The sequence below is a fragment of the Diorhabda sublineata genome, chromosome 6, assembly GCF_026230105.1.
Source record: "Diorhabda sublineata isolate icDioSubl1.1 chromosome 6, icDioSubl1.1, whole genome shotgun sequence".
NCBI classification, from domain to species: Eukaryota; Metazoa; Arthropoda; class Insecta; order Coleoptera; family Chrysomelidae; genus Diorhabda; species Diorhabda sublineata.
This window is the reverse complement of record NC_079479.1, coordinates 22,850,719-22,877,728: the sequence shown is the minus strand read 5'-3', so window position 1 is coordinate 22,877,728 and position 27,010 is coordinate 22,850,719. Positions and strand designations below refer to the sequence as shown.

Here is a 27,010-nt window from a genome sequence, read left to right as displayed (position 1 = left end):
ATGACGACTCAGCAGATATTCTTCGTATTGGCTGCCATTTCGTAACGGATATTTTCTTACAATTGTGCCAGAGAAGTCGGTTTATTAGTGTAAACTGAAAATTTTACATATTCACACAGGAAAAGCCCATAGGTGTGAAATATGGACTGCGTAAAGCTAAACTTATGTCATCTCTCCTAAAGATCAATTTGCCAGAAGAAAATGAAAAAAATTCTTAAACTTGTGGCGGAGATCTATTGGACGTGTGTAAAGTTGCTCCGTCCTGCTGGAACTATACTCTTTGGTTATAACTTTAAAGCTTTGCAGTTCACATAAGAGGAAGTCTTCTAACACTTCCACGTGACGTTCTGAATTCACTGTACGTCCCCTTTCGTATTCTGACATCGCAGTTCATACGGTCACTTTAATCGAATGTAGGGGTTTTGATGTTTGTTCTTTGGATTTATCGCACTTTGCTTGTTAACGTGTCTCTGGATTACAAAGTCAATTATCCTGAATCTTAAATTCTTGTACTAATTGAATTTTGTACCGTTGCCGTCTCAAATATTTGTGTTATACACGAAATAATAATTATCTATGCACGTTTAAAGCATCAGCACTCTTCCGAATAGTCAGGCTCGTCACGAACAGACCGAGTAACAATGGTAACAATGTTCGACCTTTCCAGAAGACCTTCAACGCTCGATTTTGGTTTATTCATTGTTCACCCGGTTTATTCAAACTACTCGATTCATTTTCCAATCGAGCACCTGGGAATATCATTTAAGTGCAGAATTTTCTACGCGCTACAGCTACGCACAACGCACGGTCAACACCATATCGACTAAATTCCTAACAGCCGGGTTACTGCGATCACGTAATAAGCAATACAATACAATACAATAAAATGATTATACTAAATGTTTTGTGTTGAACAATTATGGAATGTGAACAAAAAAAATATTTAAAAAAATCTTTGAATTGTAGTTTATGATTTTGAGCGTCGTTAGGTCGATATGGAAATAAAATAAAAACATGTATAGTGTAATTGAATCAAACTCTCGTACGCTCTAGTACTTTTATTTGTACGCAGGAAGAATTGGAGATGATTTTCAGTTGATTCAAACCTCTCCATGAATACGTGTTATACATTTTTATTACATTCAGTTGAGCTACATCTATATTCATTTTGTCTTTGAAAGAAAATCTTTTAGATTTACGCATAGGCTCAACACCACACTCATTTGAGAATACGGTGTTTTTTACTTACTTACTTTATTCATACATTAACACTAAACTATGCACTAAAGACTAATTCACCATTCACTACATTATCCACTTATTCATTAACTTATTTAAATTCACAATTTACTTTTCCGATCCAATTATTTACTGATAAACAAACTCCTATTTATAAACAAAGGATTTCTCGATAGTTCGTATCCTAGAACGTGAACAAACAAAAAGGCCTTTTTAGAAATTGATTCTAAAAAAACGGCCACTACATACTACATACTCAGGTTATAAAAATAAACAATGCATAGATTTGTCACATTATAATCGTTTTTGGACATTTGTACGCGGCGAGTTCACCAACTTTTATATTCTCGTAACGTAATAGAACAGGACCGGCTTCATGGTCCATGTCGTGAATTATTTGATAAATATATTTAATATAAATTAATAATTTTTTCAGGAATGAAGTTCCCCTTCATAATGAAACTGTGCTTCTCGTCATCACGTAGCATGTCTATTAAAAACGGCGATAATTCTGATCCGTCTGCAGAAAAACAGGATTAATTAATTATGCATATAAATTTTAGCCAGTACATATCCTTTCCATACTTTGTTAAAAATAATTGATTAATATTAAGTTTAGTATTTATGTTTTTTGTTATTCGTTTATAATAGAAAATCTCATTGACCAATGTCATTTTTAAAGTTATTATTTTTTACTCTAAAATAACTGTGGATTTTGTATTATGTGTGTACCAGGAAAATAGTCTTCTTTGTAGTAAAATCGATATCCAATGTCGAACGATACAAGTATTATTTAAAATGGGCTATTTCATGGTACAAACAAATAACTCCGCGGAATATTTTATGTTATTGAAATGTTTCCTTTAATATTAAGATTTCTTATATTTAGTATTGACATATCCTAATTACATATAAATATAGAAAAAAATAATACGATTTGAATTGTGTTATTTACGTTGGATCAAAATGAGAAAACCGCCAGATTTCTAGATACTACAATTATTGAAGATTGAAGATTGAAGAAACGTCGTTTATGGATGAAAATCTAATTTCAATAAATTAGTTATATTTGTCAAATAAAACTAATTACAAGTTATTAGTTGTTTTATAAAAATGAATGAATTACTTCAGAAAAAAGTTACTCGGTTACTTTTAAAAAGTATTATAGTCACTAAGTTATAGCTCACGAAACATGAAACAAAAAAAAAACGATATGAAATTTGAAAAGCTGTTTAAGTACATGGAGTCTGACAAAATTCCACTATTGAAAAATGTAACTTTTCTTTTGACAAACTAAAAAACATGTCAGTTTAACGATGACTTATAATGACCAACAATTCCATTAAAGGTTAAAAAAATTTTTTTTTCATAGTAAATTGTTGTCCGACAAAACTTTGAGGTACTAGCTTTGTCCGACACATTAAACATTTTATTTTTCATGCATTTCTATCGAATCGCTTATTTAAAACCTACAGTAACATTGTCTGACAAAATTAATAAGAAGTTATTATATCTGACACTGCAAACATGTCGATTAAATTATGACATAATGTAATGACAAGAAATTCCAGTTTAGGCTGAAATGGAAGATTTTTTAGTAAATACAAAAAAATAGTTGTCCAACAAAAATTTTAGGTACTAGGTTTGTCCGACACGCAAAGCATGTTGATTTTACAATAGTTTTCAAAGCATTCGTTATTTAAAGTCTATAGTCTCATTGTCCGACAAAATTAATAGGGGGTTCAAGTTATCCGATACTGCAAACACGTCGGTTCAACCATATATGGTGACTACCAGCTGTCTAAGTGTATATAAATTTCCGATGATTCCAAACAATATCCGTTCTTTTCTGTTCCTTGTGATCTAGATGCCAAGCTTATACGTTAAAAACAATTTTTTAACGAATGATTAGATGAATACATATTCTTAAATGTTCAAAGAACCAGTAACTGTACATTTTATACTGAATAAAGTTACTAAAATTTATTCATATCATCGTTTTCATCATATAGCTTATTTAAAACCTGCATAAGCTTATAATAACATTGTCCGACAAGATCGATAGGGATTTGAAGTACATTCGACACTGCAAACATGTCGATTTTACTATGATCTTATCGTATTGGTTATCCAAATCCTATAGGAATCTTTTCCGACAACATTAATAGTGAATTCTTGTTGTCCGACAGTGCAAACACGTCGATTTCACTATAATTCTATCGTATTGGTAATTCAAATCCTATAGGAATATTTTCCGACAACATTAATAGTGAATTCTAGTTGTACGACATTGCAAACACGTTGATTTAACGGTATTCGGTGATTACAAACTGTCTCCATATAAATTTTCGATTATTCCAACCAATATCTGTTTTCTTCTGCTCTTTGAGATCTAGATGACAATCTTTTAGGCTAAAAAACATTTTTTCAACAAATTATTAGATGAACACATATTCTTTAATGTGTGTCCAGTTTACTTTTTATTAAATATGAAAAATTTAGTTCACAGTTTAGTAACATTGTCTGATAAAATTAATAGAGTTCTAGTAGTTCGACACTGCAAACATATCGATTCCACAAGAATGTTTATCGTTTAGTTTATTTAAAACCTATAATAACAACGTTCGACAAAATTAATACGAAGTATTGTAGGTCGATTTGACGAAGACATATAAAGCAATGGCCAACAATTCAAATTTGGGTTCAGTTGAAACATTGTTTCATAGTAAATTTCTGTCGGACGAAACATTTAGGTACTAGGTTTGTCCGACACGCTTATCATGTTGATTTTATACTAATTTTCATTGTATTGGTTATTTAAAGTCTATAGTAACCATTGTCCGACAATTAAAAGAGGATTCTATTGTTCGATAGTGCAAACAGATTGATTGAACTGAATTTGGGGACTACTAGCCGTCTATAAATTTTCGATTATTCCGAATAATATCCATTCTTTTCTGTTCCTTGTGGTCTAGATGCCAAGCTTATACGTTAAAAAACAATTTTTTAACAAATTATTAGATGAATACATATTCTCAAATGTCGATTTCACATTAATTTGTTTAAAGTCTATAGTAACATTGACCGACAAAATTAGTAGGGGGTTCTAGTTATCCCATACTGCAAACACATCGATTGAACCGTATTTGGTGCCTACCAGCTGTCTATATATAAATTTTCGATGATTGTAAATAATATCCTTTTTTTTCTATTCCTTGTGGTCTAGATGCCAAGCTTATATATTAAAAAAGATTTTTTTAACAAATTATTGGATGAATACATATTCTTAAACGCTCGAGTGTCCAGTAACTGTATCATATAGCATATTTAAAACCTGCATAAGTTTATAATAACATTGCCGGAGAAAATCGTTAGGGATTTGAAGTAGTCCGACAATGCAAACATATCGATTCTACAATTATTTCATCGTATCGGTTATTTAATGCCTATACTAACATTGCCCTACAAATTGTTTTCTTGTTTCTAAAAGCTTTGATGGAATTCCCCGTTTATTCTTTGTAATTCATCTAATTTGTTATAAACTGAAAAGTCATCTAGAAATCGACCGTTTCATAACATTTTTCCAACATAAAATGTGAAAAATTATAGCGCAATTTGATATTTTACTTGCAACGATTAGTGATACGATTTTCAAATCTTAAGCTTTTGATTAGATTTGTAATTCAGCAAAGCAATGATATTTTGACAAATACTGTTATTTATTCAGGGCGATCATTTTTTTTATGAATTAGGAATGTCGTGAGACCCTTTAAAATAAAATGCTGATATTTGTTCTTCGGAGAATTTTTTTTAACTCAATCAAGGGTTGGTATAACATTGCTGAGTAAATATGCAGTTTTATAATAGCACTAAAACACAAAGCACGGAATCTACATAAAAATATCTATTTTTGAAAATAGAAAAATGAAAATATCTAAAGATTGGAAGCCAACAGAGAACTAAAAATAAGAAAAAAATGCCAAAATTTATTTTTAACATTTTAACATGTTCAAAGTGGAGAGAAAAATTCCTAAGTATCCACATGGGGTTAATCAACCTCTTGTTATTTTTATGTTTCAAACAAATCTAGCCCTACAGTATCAAGCATTTAATTTATTCATCTAAAAGTTCACTAAATTGTACCAAGGAATACATTTAAATTGTTTAAATCACTTTTATATTGAAATTTTATTTATCCACATTTTTTAACCTTAATATATTTCTTTACAACTTGATAAATAATGTTTGGGAAAAACAATTAATAATACAACAATAAAAAAGTAATAATTGGAATTTTTATAAAAATATAAGCAATAATTAAAAAATAATAACTAAAGTGTACCTATACCCCTGCTAAACTTTTTCTCGTTGCTTCTTCGAGGACATAGTTTTCGTAGCACCTTGAAATTTTTTCCTCTTTTTCAAAGTCGTGAGTTGTATATTCAGGTATCCTGTGGCGTTTCAACACTACTTGATCTGCTCCATGTTCTACAGATATGGTTAATATTTCCTCGTGCAAATATCAACTCTATTATAACTTCCCTAAATTACGCCCTATTATCAAAATTGAGTAATATGAGGAGATTTGGTCACTAAAGGCTACCCTTATTTTGATACATATTGAGGTATCTCTATTGGACTAACCACTTCTGTCAATCATTTTGAGGTTAGGACAATTATTAATTCTTTCTTGAATTCTTTGCTCATTATATCTTCTAGTTGTTACTTCTATGATTAATTTTAATACCTTGTTTCGTTGGGCGTCACAATTTCAGCAATTTCCAAGTTAGAATTAAAACTATTCCTTTACAGGGTTGCTCCCTGTCTCAATAATCTTCCATGAAGTTCATTTCTCCTTATTTCTTTGCAACTTACTTTCAATGTTATCCCCTTTATCGCGATAATTCTGTGAATTGTAAATGTAACCAGTATCTCTACAGAACTTGAGTAGTTTTACTTCATATTTGAAGCCCTTGTTTGTTATCAATTGACTATAAAAAACCTACTTGTGAGGTATTGCTTGATAAACCAATTTTTCACCTTACCTTCCCTTACCAATTGGCACTACAGCTCGGTATGAGCCTTGACCTTCTCGATGATTCGCCTCCAAATTGGTCAGTTCTTCACCATTCGCTCACATTCATTGTTTGTAAGTCCCCGTGAACTTGATCAGTCCATCTTATTCAAGGTCTGCCGCTTTTTCTACTGCTGTATATTTTGGCATTCATGATTCTTTGGCATCCCTTTGTCCTCCGTGCTTTAAATATGGCCAAACTATCAACGTCTTCATTGCATAGCATTTAATCGATTTCTCTATTATTTCGGATTCTCCAGTCTGCTTCATTCATTTTAGTTTGTCTATATATACTTCTGATAATTTTTCTCTGGAATTTTCTTAATTTTTCTTGGTCTTTTTTTGTCATCACATAACATTCAGTGCCACGATTGGTTTTATTAGATTCCTGTAGATTTTTAACTTCATTCTTATTATTATTAGTTTGCTTTTCTGGAGCTTCAGGTTCTCTATTACCACTTGTATCTTTCTTGTATGGCTGTGCTTGGTTTGGCTTTGTTGATTATCATATTGAGTAGCTTTAATAGTTCAAACAATTTCCTCACATTTTTTGGAGTACCAGAAAACTCATGGTGGTTATTAGAAAGTAAAGAAAACCATTTGGGGTAAAATTCACCTCATTCAGATAGTCAGTGTTTATTAGATTTGGTTGAAATTCATCTGATTCATGTCCATTATTGTTATCAGGACTACATTCACTTCTACTTATGGATGGTTTTGGAAGAGATAAAAGCATATTTTCATCACAAAGTGCTAGTAACATTGTTAAAAAATTTAAGGAAGGCCAAGAAGAGAAGCAACAAAAAGCCACAACAGAGAAGAGAGGAAAATGAGTGACTGGTCATATTTCGAAAATATTGCAACCCTAGAGAACCTCAGTGCAGTCAGAAGTCACTAAAACGTTGTTTATATTTTATAGAAGTTATCATACGGCTTGCAATCTTTGAAAGGCCGAAAACTAAAGTCTACATGTGACATGCTCAGCTTTAATGTGAAATTAGATAAGGGTCGTGTTAATGAAGACCATTAGTTATTAAAGTGAATCGTAGTAAGCAATAAAGTATACTGATAAAAATAGTTTCTTCCAATATATGAAATTACATATCAATCAGTACCTTGTAAAAAAAACTTAAAAACTTAAAAATGTTTTAGAAGTACCAATTGTAGTAATTATGGTGCTTTTGTTTCAAATTAAATCCTCCAATTACAAAAAAAGTCGAGAATAATTTTTTGTTCTTGGTTATTGATAGACATGCACTTTTTTCTTGAAGTATATAGTTATTGGAAGAATATAATTATTATTTTGTTATAATTTATGTAATTTACAGTATTCAAAGTGCCAATTTCTCTTACAATCTTATTCACCTACTTAATAATTTAAACTATTTCTGGTGACAAAAAAGTTATTTTAGTTATTTTATTTGAAGTTTCCATTATTAACTCTAATTTTGAGTGATCCATCAGAGGTTGTCCGTAGGCAGACTAATTTTTATTCATTTCCCCAATTGGTTGTTTGCTTACTTCTTCTTTCTCTAACTACTATAAAACTAAGAGACTTGAAATTACTTTTCGAATTGGCCGAGTTTTTGCTATTGGAATTTACTGGAGCGTCGTGGGAACCTATTGAACTTGAATGTACGGATGATAAGAAGAGTAGAAGTCTATAATATTTCCTCTGTCAGTGGTGGGAGAAGCATCTGAAAATTTCTCCAATCTTATTTCTGATAAAAACCTACCCGTTTGCAAGTATGTATGTTTATAAAGTTTCGGTTGTCATTTATTCTATGGCCCAGAAGATCTCTTTTGTAACAATTTCTTGCTTAGTGTTTCTAACTGACTCCTTTTTACATGTGGTATGGCTCTAGCTATCAAAAATCTTCATTTTATACGCCCACAAGTGTGTAGTGCAACAGACTTCTGTAATCTTCGACACTTCAATAACATGTGGTTAGAGGTTTCATCATCTATGTAGCAGAATCTGCACCCTTCATCTTCTACTAAACCTAGAGATATTAACCTTGATAATATTCGTGAATTATTATTACTTTGATTGAGACCTATCATTAGTTTTTCTTTGGATATAGACCCTGTAGATTATCCCAGAAACTTATTTGTCTGCTATTTAACCTTCCTCTACTCCAATCTGTCCCGGGATCCAGTGGGGGATAATTTTCTTTTTTCCTAGCTCATTCAATTTGCTCAGACAGTCCCAAACCAGTTTAAATCAGCCAGTCACGTCCACAGCTTGACATAGCCTTCCCTCAATATTTGTAACTGTTATCCAATTGGAAACCATCCTCTTAGTATAGTCAGCATATCGGTGGGCGTCCTCTACTTCTAAAAGCATCTTCTCTCAGTATTTTTATGAAAATTGACAGCTTGTATTGTTTTCAACTATCCGTGCATCATTTCCTTTGAAAAATGATCAGTTTGTAACAATTCAACTTCTTATTATTGAAATGAATACTTTGCAATAAATAATGAACCTAATTTTAATTTGGCATATTTAGTTTTTCACTTTTCACAATCCTTAGCCGCATGGTTATTTATAAAAAAACTTATACAACTGCCCAACAGAGTGCAAACTATTCATCTATCGCGCTCAAGTGGATCCCAAAATTTGTACTGAGGTTTCATTACTAAGAAAAAATATTTTTCTTGAAATATACAATCATCAATATCCAAATTTGTTAATGGTGATATCGGCAAATATTAAATGATATGAATGACGGATTTATTTACAAGAAAAAGTGCATGTAAAGCATATTTCAGCAATGTCCCACTTTATATATCAGTTGCAGCACTATATTTTTAAGGGTAGATATGTGTGAGTGTGTAAGTTTGAGAAGTTTTTTAATAAGCGATTTTCAAAGTCAATATTTTATAATGAAATAAAATATCAATACGAAATAAGCCAACAAAACATATAGTTATTACATATCAGTGCGCTAAATAGTTGTCAAATCTGTTTTTGGAATCATCATTGTTGCTACTAATATCCAAATACAACGTTCACATTATATAACACCATGACTTATTCTCCCGTGGATCATCGAATCAAATTTTTTTATCGAATAATGTGAGTACCTTATCGAAATTTTTTTTACTTTTTCAATTTCTAGCTGTGCTATTTTATTGGAAACAACTTATTTTGTCGTCCCCCAACATATAACGTCGTTTTTTTATCAAGGCAAATCAGTCTCTTCCTCTCCGTTACATTTTTTGCATTTTTTTCGTTGTTACTCCCCATGTCTTGTGCAAACAGTACAATGTCCAGTGATCACTGAGTTATACTCTGATTCTTGTGTCAATAGTATCTTCCATCTTCATAAATTCCATCGGTAAAAGCACCGTTACTGTCTCTTTGGTATTCCATCGTCTCGACCATTGACTCACCTTTTGCAATTCTATCTGCCTTAAAGTTTCCTTCCTCTACACAGTGTCAAGGTACCCAGCAGAGGTTTACTCCAGTGCCACGAGTGTCCGCGACAGTCCATTGCTATTTTTTATTTTGTCATTTTAAGCACTATTGTTTTTAAGGCTGTCTGTGTGGATTGTTATAATTCTATTGGATTCATCAGTTTCCCTTATGTGTGTGACGCCGTCTCTATTGTTGGATTTCGGCTTGAAAGGTATACATCCAGTTTTTAGTCTCTACGACTTTTGAAGGCTAAGTTTCTTAGAAAGCACCCTTTTTTTGAAGACTATTTTTTTGATCATCTGTACTGTGGTCAGAGCTAGAAGACCCTATATTCTTTTTTCTCCGACTTCGTCCATTTCCTGTAGGATTGCTTCGAGTGCTGCTTGTGCAGTACTTCTCATGACTTCGGTGACTCCTAGTGCTGCTATTCTTTGCACTTTTCTGAGACTCTTTTTGTTTGTACATTACCATAGAAAGATCTACAGGTATTAAAGCGTTGAATCCCTTTTTCATGCTTTTCTTCACATACATTCTTCATGAAAGTTTGGAATATATTATTATTTAGCTTCCTTTAGTAAGTTAAGTTTGGTAATTTTAGTAAGAGTTGGTTATTTTTCCACCTACAAGATGATATTTTTCAATGCCCTTTTCATAATGTTGTTGATTGTGGGTCTCTACCCAAAATCAGTATAGTTACATCGTCAGTATTCGCTATTGATTTTATTTTATTCTTTTTCTTTCTAGAACTTTAGCAATCTTATTCATCTTTATTGTAACACTCTAGTAGTCCTTTTCCTAGTCTCATATACTTCTATTCCTATTCTTCTTCTTAGCCTTGCTATAATCCAGTTTGTTACTTTAGAATACACTTCTAGTGCATCCATTATCGACTCTTTTCTTGTTAGAGGATCTTACTACATCAAGAAAGACCCCTAAGATAAATTCTTTCAGTTCCAAAGTGTTGAGCCTTGTTTAAATGAAAAATACCTCACGACATTGTGGGTATAATTTGAACATTGAAATCCAATCCTCTACTGTATCGTCCGAGCTGAATCGCTATCCGTGTTGTAGGAAGGATACTCAAGCTGCTCTCACTTTTACTCGTCCAATACACTTGGAAACGTTCAGACTTGTGTATCGGAAGGCAGAACTACTCCCTTCATAAGTACACGTGATTGTTAATGGTTACCGAGAGCACAACTTTTTCCCTGGATCGAATTGATTGTACCAGCTTTCGACACTGGTGACAATTCGCTCTAAGAAAGTGTTGTAGTGCGAGTTCCATACGCAGTTTCTTTTACGAACTTCTTGGGAATCAATTGCAGACACTTCTTCTGGTAACCTATCATGCACAATCGTTCACGATGTTCCCACAATGCCCCCCTCCCAAGATCACTTTGTTACTGGCCTCTCGGATAAACATTCTTTCGGTTATCTTTCGAGGAAGAATATTGGTTATATCCGCAGTAGGAAATTTGATCCTCAATTATCTTTACACGCACTGAAGCGGTATTTACACGGAACAAACAACTGATTGCTCATTTCCTGAGCATGCGCACAACCAAGCCGGATAGTACATTCGTTTTCATTGATATCTCGCGAAGTAATCCCAAAACGGCATATTCAAATTCCAACCCGTTTTGTTGTTAAGACGTTTCGAATATTTTTATTGGGACATCCCTCTTACAACAATATCAGTTGAAAGGTCCACAACTGAAATTTTATGTTTAGTTTATACATTTTGTTTTTGGGAATGTTTTTGATGGTTTTCTCTCACTCCTTGTATATTGTTGCTCAAATCTTCACAAATATTCAGTGATAAAATAATTTAAATTTTCATAAACGTTGTCTTTATTTAAAGAATACATTTCAATTATATATGTTGGTTATTAGTAGCAATCTGTTTATATCTTCAGTAGCTTGCATTACTACTTAGTAAACGCTTTGCCAGCAAAAATTCGTCCTGTAGAAGAAATTACGATGAAAATGATTAATTGTCCAAAAGTCGATGCTGTAACATCGGAATTTTCTAGAATTAATATACAATTATAACAATAATATGCATATTTAATCAAAAGAAGCTTCCAGAAAATGAATACATCACATATCAGAAAATATATAGAGGAAACAAATATATTCAACATATCTAAAATATGAGTTTTTAGGGGATTCAGATGTTGTAGTAAGGCTTTTTGGCAAATTATTCAATGTTAAAGTTGAATTGTGTAATTTTAGTTGAATGTCTTCCTAATGTATGCGCCTCAGTAGGATTTAACATAATACAATAGTAGACAATGGGGTTCATGATAATATCGATGTCAATAACATAGTAAATATGTGTTTAATGGCAGTAAAATACTTGCATATTTTTAACAATATTTTCAGATCTTCACTACAATATTTGTATTTATCTAAAGGGTGTTTAAAATAATTATTATTTCTCTAACTGTCCGCTTTATTTGCAATCTATAACAATTATTACAATAAGCAAATTATGTGAAAATACAATACAAATTGACCATCTCGAAAGAAATCCACTGATTACTTTTTCTTACAGCTGTAATTAATAACTAGATCAATTAGGTTTAGCTATTAGGAACACACTAGCACTCGATAAAACCTACTAATTAAGTCGTGAGGTTTGTGCTTTTTGAGTCTACTCTGAACTGTTGGTTGCACCATTAGGTTAGATACCAGTGTGTTTGGGTGGAGGCTTAACCTATTTTTATAACTTATGGATAAGTTGCTTTAACCTACGATGATTCGTTGGACCTTCGATTGGAACCGCTACAAAATTTCAATATTGGAGTTGGCTGCTGATACCCACAATGGGATTCCGTAGGTCACGACTTCGTTTTTTAAAGATTATTGGGATTTCTTACTCCTAATCGCTTGGCCAGGTGCATGCCAAGATATTTGACATCATCACGTTATAGTAGGGCTTGATTATTTAGTGTGACTTCTGGTCATTTGTCTTCGCGGTCGGTGAAGGTTACCTGGACTTATTTCGATTCGTTTGCTTTAAAGTGCCATTTTCCCGTTTTGTTAAGATGAAGCTGTGTCATCTGCAAAAAAATAAAACTAATCTTATTATACACTTACCTGTATTTAAAAGTATCAATTATAGTTTGGGTTTCTTAACATCTAAATATTTAAGGGATGTCATAGGTATAAGCTAGTATTAATTGAAAATATATCGGAACTTTTACGTCACGACTTTATTTAGTAGGAATTACAGGAATTTATCGATTCGTCGTAAATGAGAAATAGTCATTTATTTATCAGTAATCAACAATGGAGACTTTTTCAAAATAAATCAGAGGTCCAATCAAAAGTGCATTAAGAATACATTATATTGCAAATTTTATATATTTTAAAAAATATAATCTAGTTTTTTACCCACAGATTTTTCAATATTGACTTCTAAACTTCGAAATTTTTGTATTATTTAAGGGGAATTGTGATGACTAAGATAATTAGAAATACATAATGAATGTGAAATATATTTTCATTCTATCTAATATCAGAATATTTTTCCTCAAATATTTTTCCTATTTGCCAAATTTAAAGAATTAAATCAAGTTTTTAAGGAAATTGATTTGCTATCGACAATCTAAGGGCTCCAAGGTCGCCAAACCTAATAGCCAGACAGACCAGCCAGTTTGACCGGACATTTGGGTAGAAAGAACGGGCACTCTACATTATTGAGGATTTTGCCTCATTATTAATAGATACGACAAAAAAATTGTATGTAAAATAAAGCTATTGATTATTATGATAAATCTTGTCAAGTTCTAATGAAATAATAAAATAAAATCGAATGCCAAATCAATCTTAGGTAAATATTTTATTAATAATGATTAAACAGTCAAAATTAAATTCTAGATATATTAAAATTTAAATTCTTCTTATGAATGGCACAACTAAGACTGTTTTAACTGAAAAAAAAATAATCAAAAACTTTTTATATTTAATTTAAACAATAAAACAAAAAAAACTTCTTCTGTTTGAGTTACACAATACAAATTATTAATTAATTTAAAAGCTGAGTTTGTTTCAAAATGTATTTGTAAAAATATACTTCTTTGGAATCTAATTCTACAACCAACATTTAGGCAACAGTGTTAACATGTAATCTGTTACGTTCTTTTGTTCATTGCTGACCTATCAAGAAAAAAACTCTTCCAACGTTGCGTTTTGTCCTGACATAGCAAAGTAATACTGACGAATAGTTAGGAATTTTGAAAAGCAATCTTCACTTATCATCGATTTAAAATAGGTTATCCTAGGATATCTTATGTGCTAACAGCTTCTTAAAATCAACTATTCCTTTGTTAGTGTTCAGAAAAGATTCTGTAGTTGGTCAAAACATTTGGTATCGTCAATTTTGACGTTGTAATATGATTGGATACATCTTTTAAAGTCATCCATGTGAATTTTTTTGTGTGTTTCTATAAATTTTCAGTCCAAGATCGTAAATATTTTACTGCAATAATATACATGTTTTCAATATCCTCTTCACCTGTGGAGAATTTTCATTGTTCTTTTTGAATTTCTCAAAATGAAAGTCACTTTCAGTGTTCAATCCTTGCTTTTATGTTATTCATTATCTTGGAAGAGTTTTCCAAAATCTCATTCACAGAAACATCAGCCTTATCTGTATCTTTGATGTAGTTTTGATAAATAGCCATAAAAGAATGGCCTTTGTTAAGTTTTCTTTTTCAAAAAAATCTCTCAAAGTCCTGGTTGTACCTACTATTCTTTTCCTTTCTTAGGAAATACGACTTAGAGCCAGCGCATCTTTGAACGAAATGAATTTATTTAAAATGAATGTTCAATTCTAAGCAAATACTTTTGAGTTCTTCTGTACATATGGTAAATGTAGCAAAATAACTGCGGCCTGCGAGGGTGACAGACTCTCGTAGTCTGCGCTCGGCCACGCTCGTTTGCGAAATGTAAAAAGCCTAAGAAAAGTCGGACAAGACGGACACCGTCTATTTTGTCCAGACACGCAATCAAAAAGCCTACCTATGTCCGACTTTATCCGGATGCTTGGCAACGCTAGACATCCTACTTCATTTGAAAGGAAAAAAATATATTTTTTTAATGAATAATCAACGTAGGGTACTGGAAATACTCTCCTATTATAAATATTAGATAGATTACTCTGCCAATTTAGTGAAATTTACGATATTATATCAATCCCATTACATTTGTAGCTACCTATAATTAAAAAATGCCACTCTTCATCAACACCAATGCTCTATTTTTTCTCACTAGTTATGTCTACGATCCATTATCAAGAGACACCTACAAATGTGTAACATAATCAAACACGCTTATTATCTTTGGATTATAAAATTAATTCTGAATTATATGAATTCATTCTTTTGCTTAACTTCAACCGTTGTAGTTTTGTTTATAAATCGAATTAAATTGTTTATTGTTTTTAAAAACGTTGTTTCCAATAAAAAAAAGCACTGCTCTTCTTCTCCATTTTTTTCCTATTCGTTACGTTTTTTCTTGTTTTAGCTTCTTATTTTCGTAATGACACAAAAAATTAATTCCTTTTATTTTTAGAATCGGTGGAAGGTCGATTAAAAATTAATAGCTTTAAACACTTGAATGTGATAAAAAACACATGTGACAAGTATATTAAAAATATTTGAAGAAAAACGTAATAGGCCGAACGACATGTTAAAAAATTTTTGGAATTATAACAGAACTAAATATAGAGATTGCAAATTTTTCACTAATTTCGTATACTTGATACAAATGTAAATGAATTTTCTGAAAATATTGTTAAAATGTATGGTGTAAGCAGCTTCTTTTTAAAACAATTGTCTTCGACCTACTTGCTCTGCGTTATTGTGAAATAGTCTAATGAGACATAAATAGTTAGTTCATATCAAAATAGTATTAAATGTGTAAACTAGGATTTTAATTTTTTTTGACATTCAATTTTGCAATTATTTTTAAATCGGATGCATTGTTTTTTATGAACGAACACTAACTTTCACTTCCCAAAATAATTGAAAATAATTGCAAATTACTTAGATTTAGTGCCAATTTAGAAAAATCAATTGTTAGATATTTGTTGTACCAACCAAATAATGTAAGAAGAGAAGTATTTTGAGTATTATAAGACTTATACTTGAGACCATTTACAAGAACAAAAATTGGTAATACCTATATGGACATCAAATAGAAATTTTCCTATTTCCAATGGTATTCCAAATTGATCTCAGTCAATTGTACTTAATTTTGTATTAGGTTAAGTAAAAAATAAAGTAAATACCAAAAGCCTACAAGGTTTTACATTAACCTTTTAATACTAACATGAAGTTTTTAACATCGATGTAAAGCTAGGATGTTTTATGAGCCGAAAATGCTTGTAGGTACAATCTATAATTTTATTATTCCTTTGTCAAAACTACATTAAAAACCTCAGTAAATTCAAATTGAGCTTCTTCTAGGAGTCGTTTTTAGTATAAAATAATGTATTCATTACACATTGCTCTAATAAGTTCAATACATCAGAATTTGCTAAATTGAACACACACATATATTATTTTTGTAATTTTTTCATGCTATAGTAGTCGTAAAGACTTTCTTGACTTTGAACATCCAGTTCTCTTTTCGCAGATCTCTTTTTATCTGTTTCAAAAAGGAAATGTTATACGTTCTTTGATTCGTTCTTTTACAGATAAACGATCCATTGCGACTTCCAATAAATTTCAACAATAATAATTTATTGTATTACTTTCTTCTTCGGCGGAGATAACACAATTATAGCTAGGCTATAACTCTGAAATTATAGCATTTAGGTATAGGGAACATTCGATAAAAAATGTATAAAGTTAAGGATTTCGAAAAGCGAACAATATACATAGTGATCTATTTGAAATAATAAAGTTCATTATTTTTCCAGAAAAAGAAAAATCTGACAACAATGTAATTACCACCATAATACCGGCAGTGAAACACGATTTATTTGAATATTCAATAAATTTTTTGTTGTGTAACCGGTAAGGAAAAATTAACTTTTTTAGATTATTGTAAAAAAATCATCAAAGTATATATTTTCTGTTTGTCATCTGTTAATTCATTCTTTAGGGTTTTCAAACTATTTCTTTTTGTTATTTCTTAATTAAATCGATCTCTTCTTTGGTACGTTATACAAACGCGGTTTCAACATGGCTTACTTTCAGGAAAAGTTTTAGGAAAGCATCAAAACTTCGCTACAGTTTGAGCGAAGTGCTGAAATTACAGGAAGACAACTAAGTAGCCCCACCTATGGAGGGCTAAAAGGTCATTATTAAATTAAAATGGGGCGGCATGAGAAATACAAAGGTAATATCACACAAACAAATGGGGCTTCCTTTTTTATAATTTTAATTAGTGACCCCCCTTCAAACTGAGAAGCTGAAATTGCGCCTTATGTTATGAGCTATTAATAATGGGTTTTACTGGTTTTACATTTTTTATTTCATCAATAATCTCTTTTATAAGTAAACGGGCTTTTGTTCAATTTTGGCTGTTTTTAGAACCTGTACGAAGAATTTTCCTGGGAACAATTGAATTCTACAAACAATTATTGTTATATATTTTCATGAATTCTGCAATAATACACATAAATATGTTTGTGGTGGATTATGTTAGAAAGCAAGAGATAAGTTTAAGTATAGTAATTTACTGAGCCTGGGTCAAAGTTACCCGAAGTCTTAAAGTTCTAACGTAAACTTGCAGTATTTTTCAATACATATGAGACATAACTAAACACATATCACTATGTTCTTAAGTTGAATATCAAACTAATGGCTGAAATTATTATGTTGAACTGTATTAATGATTTCAATGGTCTCTAGTAATTCGTTATAAATAAAAATTACATTTTTACTCAATACTTCTTTTCCATTGTTAGAAAATTAAAAGGAGAAAGCTTTTATCAGCATCCAAAGCTTAAAATGGAATATAATTAATGATTGTAAGATTAAATTCCTGTGTTGATTCATTTTGTAGTTGTCATGCAATTTGGCGTTCTCTATTAATATATGTCGTAACCAAAAAAATATTAGTTGAGTCAATTAACTGTGCCTCTAGCCGTGGTAGTTTATATCTATCACAATCCATTACTCTATCTACATGGTAAACATTTGAAAGAATATCTATATACATGTTTTCATACTTTAGAACTTTATTATTCTTCTAAACGTTGATAAAAATAATGTGTTCGTTCGAAATATATTGTTTGAAATAATAATATCCTTCTATTAGGAACTGTTTTTCTAAATACTTAGAAAAAGAAAAAATGGCAATTAAAGGAAGTCACGTACAAAAGTTTGCACGTGGCAATATTGAATTTTTTTCTTTCTTTCTGAGAATATCCTTGCTGATTATAGCAACCTTGGTTATGCATAATACCATAGTCTTTATAGTAAATGTCTATAGGCAGAAAAAAAATCTCTTTACTAGTTGATGGTAATATTGGTACCAGAAATTCATTGTGCAGTACTATATCCCATTCCTGGAACTCCGAATCATGACCTAACTATTTTTGAATTAGGTGATAGACACGATTTATCTGTTGATGGGCTGCTGCACTTTCCTAAGAAGATTTCATAGTTTGATAGGTTCATGAAGCCTGATTAACTTGATGATACATTTTATCTTTAAATGAAAGCCATTTTGGCTTTATAATGCCAACTACCTGATCTAAAAACATCTATTGATGATAACCGGTCAAAAGTGATTGTGAAAGGAAATTATCTGTAAATTAAGTTTTGCTAGCTCTAGAAAAAAGTTCGGTGGTGCGATTTTTCTAATTTTTGGAACTTCCTGATAGTACATGAAATTCAGAACAAACCCTGAAATTTGCGGCTACGTAATTTTTTACACCTTGCAGTGATTTTTTAGTACCACTCCTGGGCTAGCCTTTCTCTCAGTACCTTTGACGTCCCCATGTAGAAGATTTTGGTGTGCTGGTTTAATTATTTATAAATAATACTAACTTTTCATTTTTGATGATATTTCAATGAAACAAGAATTTGATATGAGATATAATACAGGGAGATTCACGGTTGACCGTACATTACGTGCATGGTTAAGGGCTGCTGCCTCTCGGAAACGGTTAACCAAAGAAAAACAAAAATTGTCGCAAAAGGTTCACCATACAACTTCGACGATATTTATGTATATATTTGGAGCCACAGAAATCGAAATAATCGGCACACCTATTTTTTTAACTTGGACCTTGAATAACCTTTTTGGACCCATAGATATGGAGATAATTGCGTCAAACCTTGTATAACAACTCAAGATGTGGGCACTAGATAACTTTTATGCCTCCTAGAGGCGCCCGGCAAATGAATTCGTGTGCTAGCCATACATTTTGACGATTTATTCATTGGCTCGCTACGGTTATTAAAAATGGACATTGTACTACTGTCGTTTATACAGGAAACGGATTAAATTCAAGATTTTTTCTTCTGTATATTTACAATACCAAACAACTCAAAACATATTTATTGCACTCTAACTTCCAATTTCTGGAACCTTTGGTGATATTTATACTGAACACACTATTTACACTACCACTACACCAACACTTATAATTACACTGTTTGACGCGCGTTTCGATAACCAAGTTGTCGTCTTCAGAGACTGAATGCAAACTAAAACCTAATAACTTAGCTTACCTGTTTTATACTGAATTTTTCCACCAATATAACTTCTCCCGTGAAAATTAATTCAAGCGGGAAAACCTCCTTGGCGGGAAACTTAACACATTTATTCCTTGTCTACTAAACTATAGAGTGGGTTGTAAGGAATTTGTTACATTTAGCAATTTCAATGCTTTGAAATGCATTTAACAATTTATTGTTGGATACATTTTTTAACAATTTTACATTATTAATATTTATGTCATAATACGACTGGCAGCGTTATCGGCAATACTCGATAAAGGTACCTTTCAATTCTGTTTATACGAAGGGATTGGAAGGAAGATTTAGCAGAGTGGGTTTTAAATTGATTTATAAATCCAACAATACAATAAAACTATTGTTGGGTAATCCTAAGTATAAAACGCCAAATTTGGAAAGGAGTGGTATATGTGAAATTAGCTTTGGTGATTGTGACAGACAGTATATTGGGCAGACTAAGAGATCCATTATTGCCCGGTTTAGAGAGCACTTAGCTCATTTGAAATATGGACGGACCGAAATATCTTCACAGCCCACTCCAGTTCAGTAGTCAAGGAATAAATGTGGAGATTCCTGTCAAGGAGGTTTTCCTGGTGGAATTAATTTTCACGGGAGAAGTTATATTGGTGGGAAAATTCAAAATAAAGCAGGTAAGTCAAGTTATTAGGTTTTAGTTTGCATTCAGTTTCTGAACACGATAACTTAGTTATCAGAACGCATTTCAGACAGGGTAATTGTGAGTTTGGTGTAGTGGTAGTGTAAACAGTGTGTTCAGTATTATTCGTCATTAACGTTATTAACGTCATTTTCATCGTTACGTCCTTTGATTAGCGCTCGAAAAACCGACACTAAGCGGAGCAACAAAGATTCGAGGTGAGGGAAGGCGAGAGAACAGGAGTGTACCGTGTCAATTTTGGGACTCGCTTTCCCTAATGGAGCGTCGTGCAGAGTATGCATTGGGCTTCAGAAGGTGTATACAGAAGTATACAAATGTACAGCTTATTATCTCTTTACTCCTTTACTTATGATAATATGACTGTATAAAATCAACTCATTTAAGCAAAAATAAGTTGATTAATTCTAAAAATAGTGTAATTGATTTCAATAGAGGTTAATATAAGTTCTAATGTATGTACAATGCGAAATACTGCATATTGGCAATAAATGAATGAAGAATTTGTAGTCGAGTCTATTAAATAAGCAATATACATTGATTACCGATATTTTTTCAAATGTTAATCATTTTATTATACCTTATCCACTTGTTTCTCTCTGTGCTGTGATAATTTTTATGAAATACTCATCTGTTAAGACTGTTTTCTTCAAAAATTAATTCAATATTTATACTACACTTAATGATTATCCAGAAAGTGCAAAAAACTATACTAGTGCAAAATGGTACCTGCTTTAAACTCTTATTTAAGTGAATATTTTATATTTAATGTTTTAAAAAAGGTATAAGCATTAGCAAATGTAAAATTTAAGAAAATAAGTGTATTAATTTCTATGAAATGTATATTTAAATCCTTCTAACAATTCACTTCTTACATCACACCCCCTATAGATCTAATATTTTATTTATCTCTTTGTTTTCTGTTTCCCTATTTATTGCATAACATTGATGTCATTTAAATTAAAAAAGGCATCCACAAGAGTCCCCGATATAAGTAAAAATACTAGAAATTTTAAGCTTCCTACCACAAAATACATAAAAAATGTATCAAAATATCAAAGAAGGACCAGATTTGCCAACCAAGTAAAACAGTGTATGGTGTTGGGACCAATAGGAAAAATAAAAATACTGGAACTTCCATACATTATAAAAAAGTGGGTAACGACATAATCGATAGTAAAAATCAGGAACAAAAATGACCCGGAAACAGATTACATAGGCTGATGAATTAGAATGAAAACTGGTAGAGAAAACTAAACTTCTTTGAACATATAAAATGAATAATATCAGAGACAAAGATTAAAAAAATTCATATAAACCGCGCAACTGCGACTTTTACCCAAGAAAGTCAAAAGAATGTTGTGATATACTTGTCATGATGGAAAAACCACTATTTTATCTACCACAAAATTAATCTTCTTAACAGTTTCAACTAAAAAATGTTTCATTGGCTCTTTGTCCTGGGCAACAAACTCCGAATGAAGTACGACCTTGACGTCATTGTGATGTTGACTTGGCGATATTTTTTGGACGGAGCAACGATGGCTTCTTCCATTGACGACTGGGTCATACAATCCTAGCCCCATGACTCATCACCAGAAAGTCATAATGATTTTCAAAGTACATGTTTCGAGTGGATCATATTTCAGTTTGTCACTCAGACTCCGTTAAAATTTTCTGAGCAGAGCTCTCAAGATAACCCACTACTCAATGAGAATTCATGTATTCCTCGATGGTCTGTGAGTACAATCTATCCAATCTAATGAACAATTCTTGGAAACTTTTTAAACTCTATGTCAAATACACTACGTCAAATATAAAAGTTCTTTAGTCACATGTTATATTCATTAAATGAGTTTTCTTGGTAATTTAAACGCTTTTCCGACCTCTTTGATATCGAAATAAGCTTCTGTTTCAACAATAACTTTCTGATTGAGTTGATATTACCTGTTTGGAGCTTCTTTTAATATTAAAACAGTTAGTGATCACAAATTCCAGATCTAGTTTTAGTTTGATCGATTTGCAGTTTTCTTCTGCATATGGAACCGTTTCGTCATCATTGTCTTGTTTCATTTAATCCATTTGGATAACTATCAGTTCGATTCAAATGCGTGTTAAAGAATTGAGGTTTCATTCCTGGTCTCATATCAATGAAAAAAATGCTTTTTATTTTTCCCTAATAGCTTCACAAAGAGCTTAGAATCATTAATTTTTTGCTGTTTTACCTACTTATTTGGAAAGGACCTTTTCCATGCTTAAATTTAATTATAGGAGAGACTTATCCACAGATATATACAGAGAGTTATTTGTTTTTTCTTGTTGTATTAAAAATTTTGTATTCCTTCCAATCAAATTTGTCTGAAAAATACAATCAATCACTTATCATTACAATTCCATTATTCACATGTTTCTAAAAAACCTACAACAGCAAATAACAAGTTTTTTGTTTTTTGCAAGCTTCTACATAAATAGTCTTCTGAAATGTTTCGACAAGGAGATGGCGTGAATCTAACTCTGTTAAACATGATAGTGTAATCTTAAATAACGTAGAGCATCCTACTACCTTCAACTATTTGTATGATATATTCGTATGTATTCAATCGCCGCGCTTTGTATAATACGATGCATTTTGTTGCAGAGATGTGAGTCTCTCGAATTTGGGCTTCTAATGTAGACACGATTCAACAGGCTCAGACTTTGAATTTTCTAGAATAAGTCTATGAATGAATTGTATTCTATACTTCCGTTTTTTATAAGGAAATTTCACTTTAAGGAATGATTTCCCCGAAAGGGCTTGTTATGGAAACTTTTATTACTGAAAATATCGCATACTAATTTCAGGTAGATATCTTCCGAGTTTTGAAGTATGTAAGCAGAATTTTATTTTTGACATTATTGCAAATTATTTAATTTTATTTCAGATTTATTAATTGTATTTTAGGCTTTTTTCGATCAGTGGTAATTATTTTATTTTGTTCAAGTAATAATAACAGAACTCCCATTTTTATATTTACGGAAAGTAATGCGTCAAGATCGGGATTCAAAAATGTATCGATCGGAAAGATACAATTTGTCAATATTCTTATAAATACGACCCCCACTTTTGCCATCCAGATTTTCATGCGTATAGGCTTGCTGGAAGGTTTCAACGGGGATATTCTTCAGGGATCTCATTCTAATGTTGTCCAGGATCTTCAAAGCGATCATTTGAGTCGAGGGAACAAAAAGAGTCCGGCGTAGCGAGTTTGGAGCTGTGGGCTAGCTAGAGTGTGACATTGATTTCGTTTTCTGTAAGGTAGTCGGCACACACTTTTCGCATTCGAAAAGCTTTCGTGATAATTTCATGTACAGAGATTACGGTCAGAATTTAACAACTTGTACCCATTTGTCATCGTGTTCTTCTTGAATTTCTGAATACGACTATTCCCTGTCCATCTCGGAACGTCTTGAGCCACCTGTCTGACTGGGATTTTTAGTTTTCTTGTGTCTCACGCAAACTTGATCGCGAATCTCTGCTCGATCGCTTTTTCTATCCTGGCTTCCAACGCGCTCCGATAGACACAGCGTCCTGTCGCTCTAGACAATCGGAGCTCTCTTCGACTCTGTTTGCTGTGATGCCAAGACAACCCTCTATCTAGCTCTACGCACGAACGCGCGCCGCGGACATACATTGTACTTCTAATGACTGATTTCTTTCTACTATATTGTTGAGATCGACCTGATATATTATAGAATCTTTTGCAAATTTTAATTATAATAATTGTTATTAATATTGTTAATTTATATTTGTTGTAAATAATTATGGTTGATGTTGATGATTTCGATCACAGAGGGAGACAAAACTACACCTAACCAGCACCTACAAAGCTTACACGTTCAAGAACACATAAATACATGCGCATACAAAACCCAAGTAAACATGAAACACACAACTAATCTTAGGTAAATGTATGTATTTTCAGATGCTATGTGTATATATTATATATTTAAAAAAATATTTATTATTATATAAATATATATATCCAAAATGTATGCCAAATAAATTTTAAACTAGAAATGTGTTGAAGTGGCAGATAATTTCTGCATTTTGTTCAATAAAATATAGAAATTTTGTGTAACATCAATAGAAAATCTAGTCGCAGTATTAATTAATATTAATGAAAAGTCAATTTATTCTTTAGTTGTGTAAATAAGTTATAATTCAATGCTAAAGTTGAGTAAAATAATTATAAGTAATGTGTTTTTGAACTGTAAGAGATTTCCCTTTATAACTCCTAATTTCCTAATCCTACGAAAGAAAATAAAAGGGAGTAATCCTACGAATGAAGATAAAAGGATTTACAAGTTCACTACTTCAAAAATGGGATAAAATTATTAATTTTTAGATGTATATAATTGTCCACTGTCCATAATTTTTTTTAGTGGAGCGCAGTGTGATTTATACCTCAGAATCCAGAGTCAGACAATGAATCATTATAAAATATTTTTGACGGTTATTTTGCTAGGTATCTATTTTTTCTTATTTAAAATACTCAATTATTGATTTTTCATTAATTTTCTATAGAAAATTCATTTTTTTTCGAATCTTACGTTATTTTTTCAAACATTTTGAATAATCCTTTGTTTCTCGATTGTTAGAATAATTAAACTCGAAGTGACTACTATGACTACACAATTCGTGAACAAAAGATTATTCAAAATTTTTTAAGAAAAACGCAACAAGCCGTTAACATATATGTTTTTTTCTTCTCTTCAACAATCAAAAATCTTGTTATTTGGCTTCTTATCTTCGTAGACTGGTAAGTTTACAATAAATTCACAATAATATAATTTATTTTTTTTTTCGAAGAGAGGGGATGTAACACGCCATTCGGCTTGCTACGCTTTGAATAATCCTAGTTACATTTCATCTAATAGATTAACAAATAAATAAGTTGGTCGATGCTCTGGCGATCCATAGATATCATGGGTACGTCTGGATGCAATGCTGTGGTTCCTTGCAACGTGGCATTATCCACAAGTTTGATGTAGATACAATTACTTTGTCCCTGGTATATAATTGTGGCTCCGAGAGTCTTTCAGTTAAGATATCCCTGAAAAATAGCTGAAAAACAGGGTTTCAAAACTCGATTTCCTGCGCGATTTGCGGCTTTTAGTTTTTCTCGAAGATCTTTTGGCAGACAATAATTGTAAAAGTTTGTTACGAAATATTTGACGTCGGCTATGTCAGGTAACCCCGAGATTCTAGGAAGTTTTGGGTAGCATGAATATTTAATAGCCATACGAAGGCACTTGTGTTGTACCACCTGCGGGGTGCGGAAATTTTGTTTGGTACCTGTGTAGTAGTCTGGGGTAGCGTATGTTAAAATGAGTTGATTTGTTTAATAAAAGTTTGTTTTGTGAGATGACTTTACTGTGTTTACAAATGAGAGGGTAAGGTCTGCCCATTGCAATCTTAGATTTTTGTACTTGTTTAGCAATGTTAGTGTCAGCTAGCTGTGTTTCCTTGCACAATGTACCCTAAGTATTTTGGGGCATTGCTTGGAAGGATAGTTTGTTCGTTAATGTTTAGCTACGATTCCATTGAGCTGCTTTTCCTAGCTATCCGTCTGAGTAATAAGTAGTCTGTTTTTGAGGTATTCATAGCTAGTTTATTGTTTTGAAATCATGGTAAAATTTTGTTGTTTTGATGTGTGGATTATTTTGATTGTGTCATCGGGATGTTTCGCCGATGCTACAAAACAAGTGTCGTCAGCGTACCTACATGGCTGTTAGGATTTGTTAGGAAGTGTGTAGGTCATATGTAAGAAGGGAATACAACAAAGGTGATAAAAATGACCCTTGCGGAACTCCAGCATTTATGGGATATGCCTATGCTCTCATTATTTTTAATGTATACTTTTCTGTTGGTTAAATAGGAATGCAAAATTTCAATTAAATCATTTGGTATGTTCAAATTTATCAATTTATAAATTAAACCTTCGATCCATATGGAGTCAAAGGCTTTTTGGATGTCGATAGCCGCCACGACAGACTTGTTTTTATCCTAGAAGCTCACTCGAATATAATCAAAAACTCTTATTATTTGAGCCGTTCTCCAATGTCCACCTCTGAATTCGTCTTGCTGGGGGGGTATAATTTTTTGTTTTTATCTATTACCTTTCCAATGTTATTGAGTTATTGAGTAGGGATATAGGTCTGTAACTATCCATATAGCATGGCTGTTTATTATATTAGCTTTGATAATGGAACGATTATGGCAATTTTGAGTTTACAAAAAGTGCTTGGAAACAGTAGTTTAAAGAATATATTCTATTCTTAGATGCGCTTTTCTCCAAAGTGGCAAAAATATGTTTGCAAAAAATTTCGAGAAATGTCTGGACTGCCACAGTTTTCAAAAAAATGAATGCAACGATATCAATGACATTTTAAATGCTGGAGTACATGCACTCGTGCCTTATACGTTGCTCCTCAAAAAATAAAAGAACAAAAAAGCTGCATTAAACTACTGTCTTTACCACCTACTGCAGATGCTGCTGCTGGACAATTTGAAAGAGTATATTTGCAAGTGCAAATAGGGCTTGGAGAAGAAATGTCGCAATGGGGCTGGTAATCTCAAACAATCAGCTCCATAATCCTTATTAAAAATGATTTTTTTGCATATGCAAAAATGGATTCGGAGCATCTTGGGGGTGCAAGAGTGGCTTAAATTGTACTGTAACGTGCTTATGTTGCAATGACTGTAGTAGTCCTTTACCTATAATCCGGATGAATAAGATCGGATGTACAATAACAGATGATAATTTTTTTTTAAATTTTTATATTGCATCTTAAAAAACTAATTTTTCTAATCTCTTGAATAAATAAATGAATATTTAAGTTAGGAAACAAAAATAATT

General features: G+C 31.9%; 1 protein-coding gene across 3 annotated transcripts in view; it reads left to right on the top strand.

Moving 5' to 3' along the window:
* The window catches only part of LOC130446117 (heterogeneous nuclear ribonucleoprotein L), a 370,575-nt gene extending 351,187 nt beyond the window's left edge, over nucleotides 1–19,388 (top strand). For all 3 annotated transcript variants that reach the window (XM_056782203.1, XM_056782201.1, XM_056782204.1), the window contains one exon: nucleotides 1,676–19,388. In XM_056782203.1, the coding sequence (XP_056638181.1) occupies nucleotides 1,676–1,779 (104 nt within the window). In that variant the 3' untranslated portion in view covers nucleotides 1,780–19,388. The remainder of the gene's footprint in view (nucleotides 1–1,675) is intronic.
* Nucleotides 19,389–27,010: the final 7,622 nt, after the last annotated feature.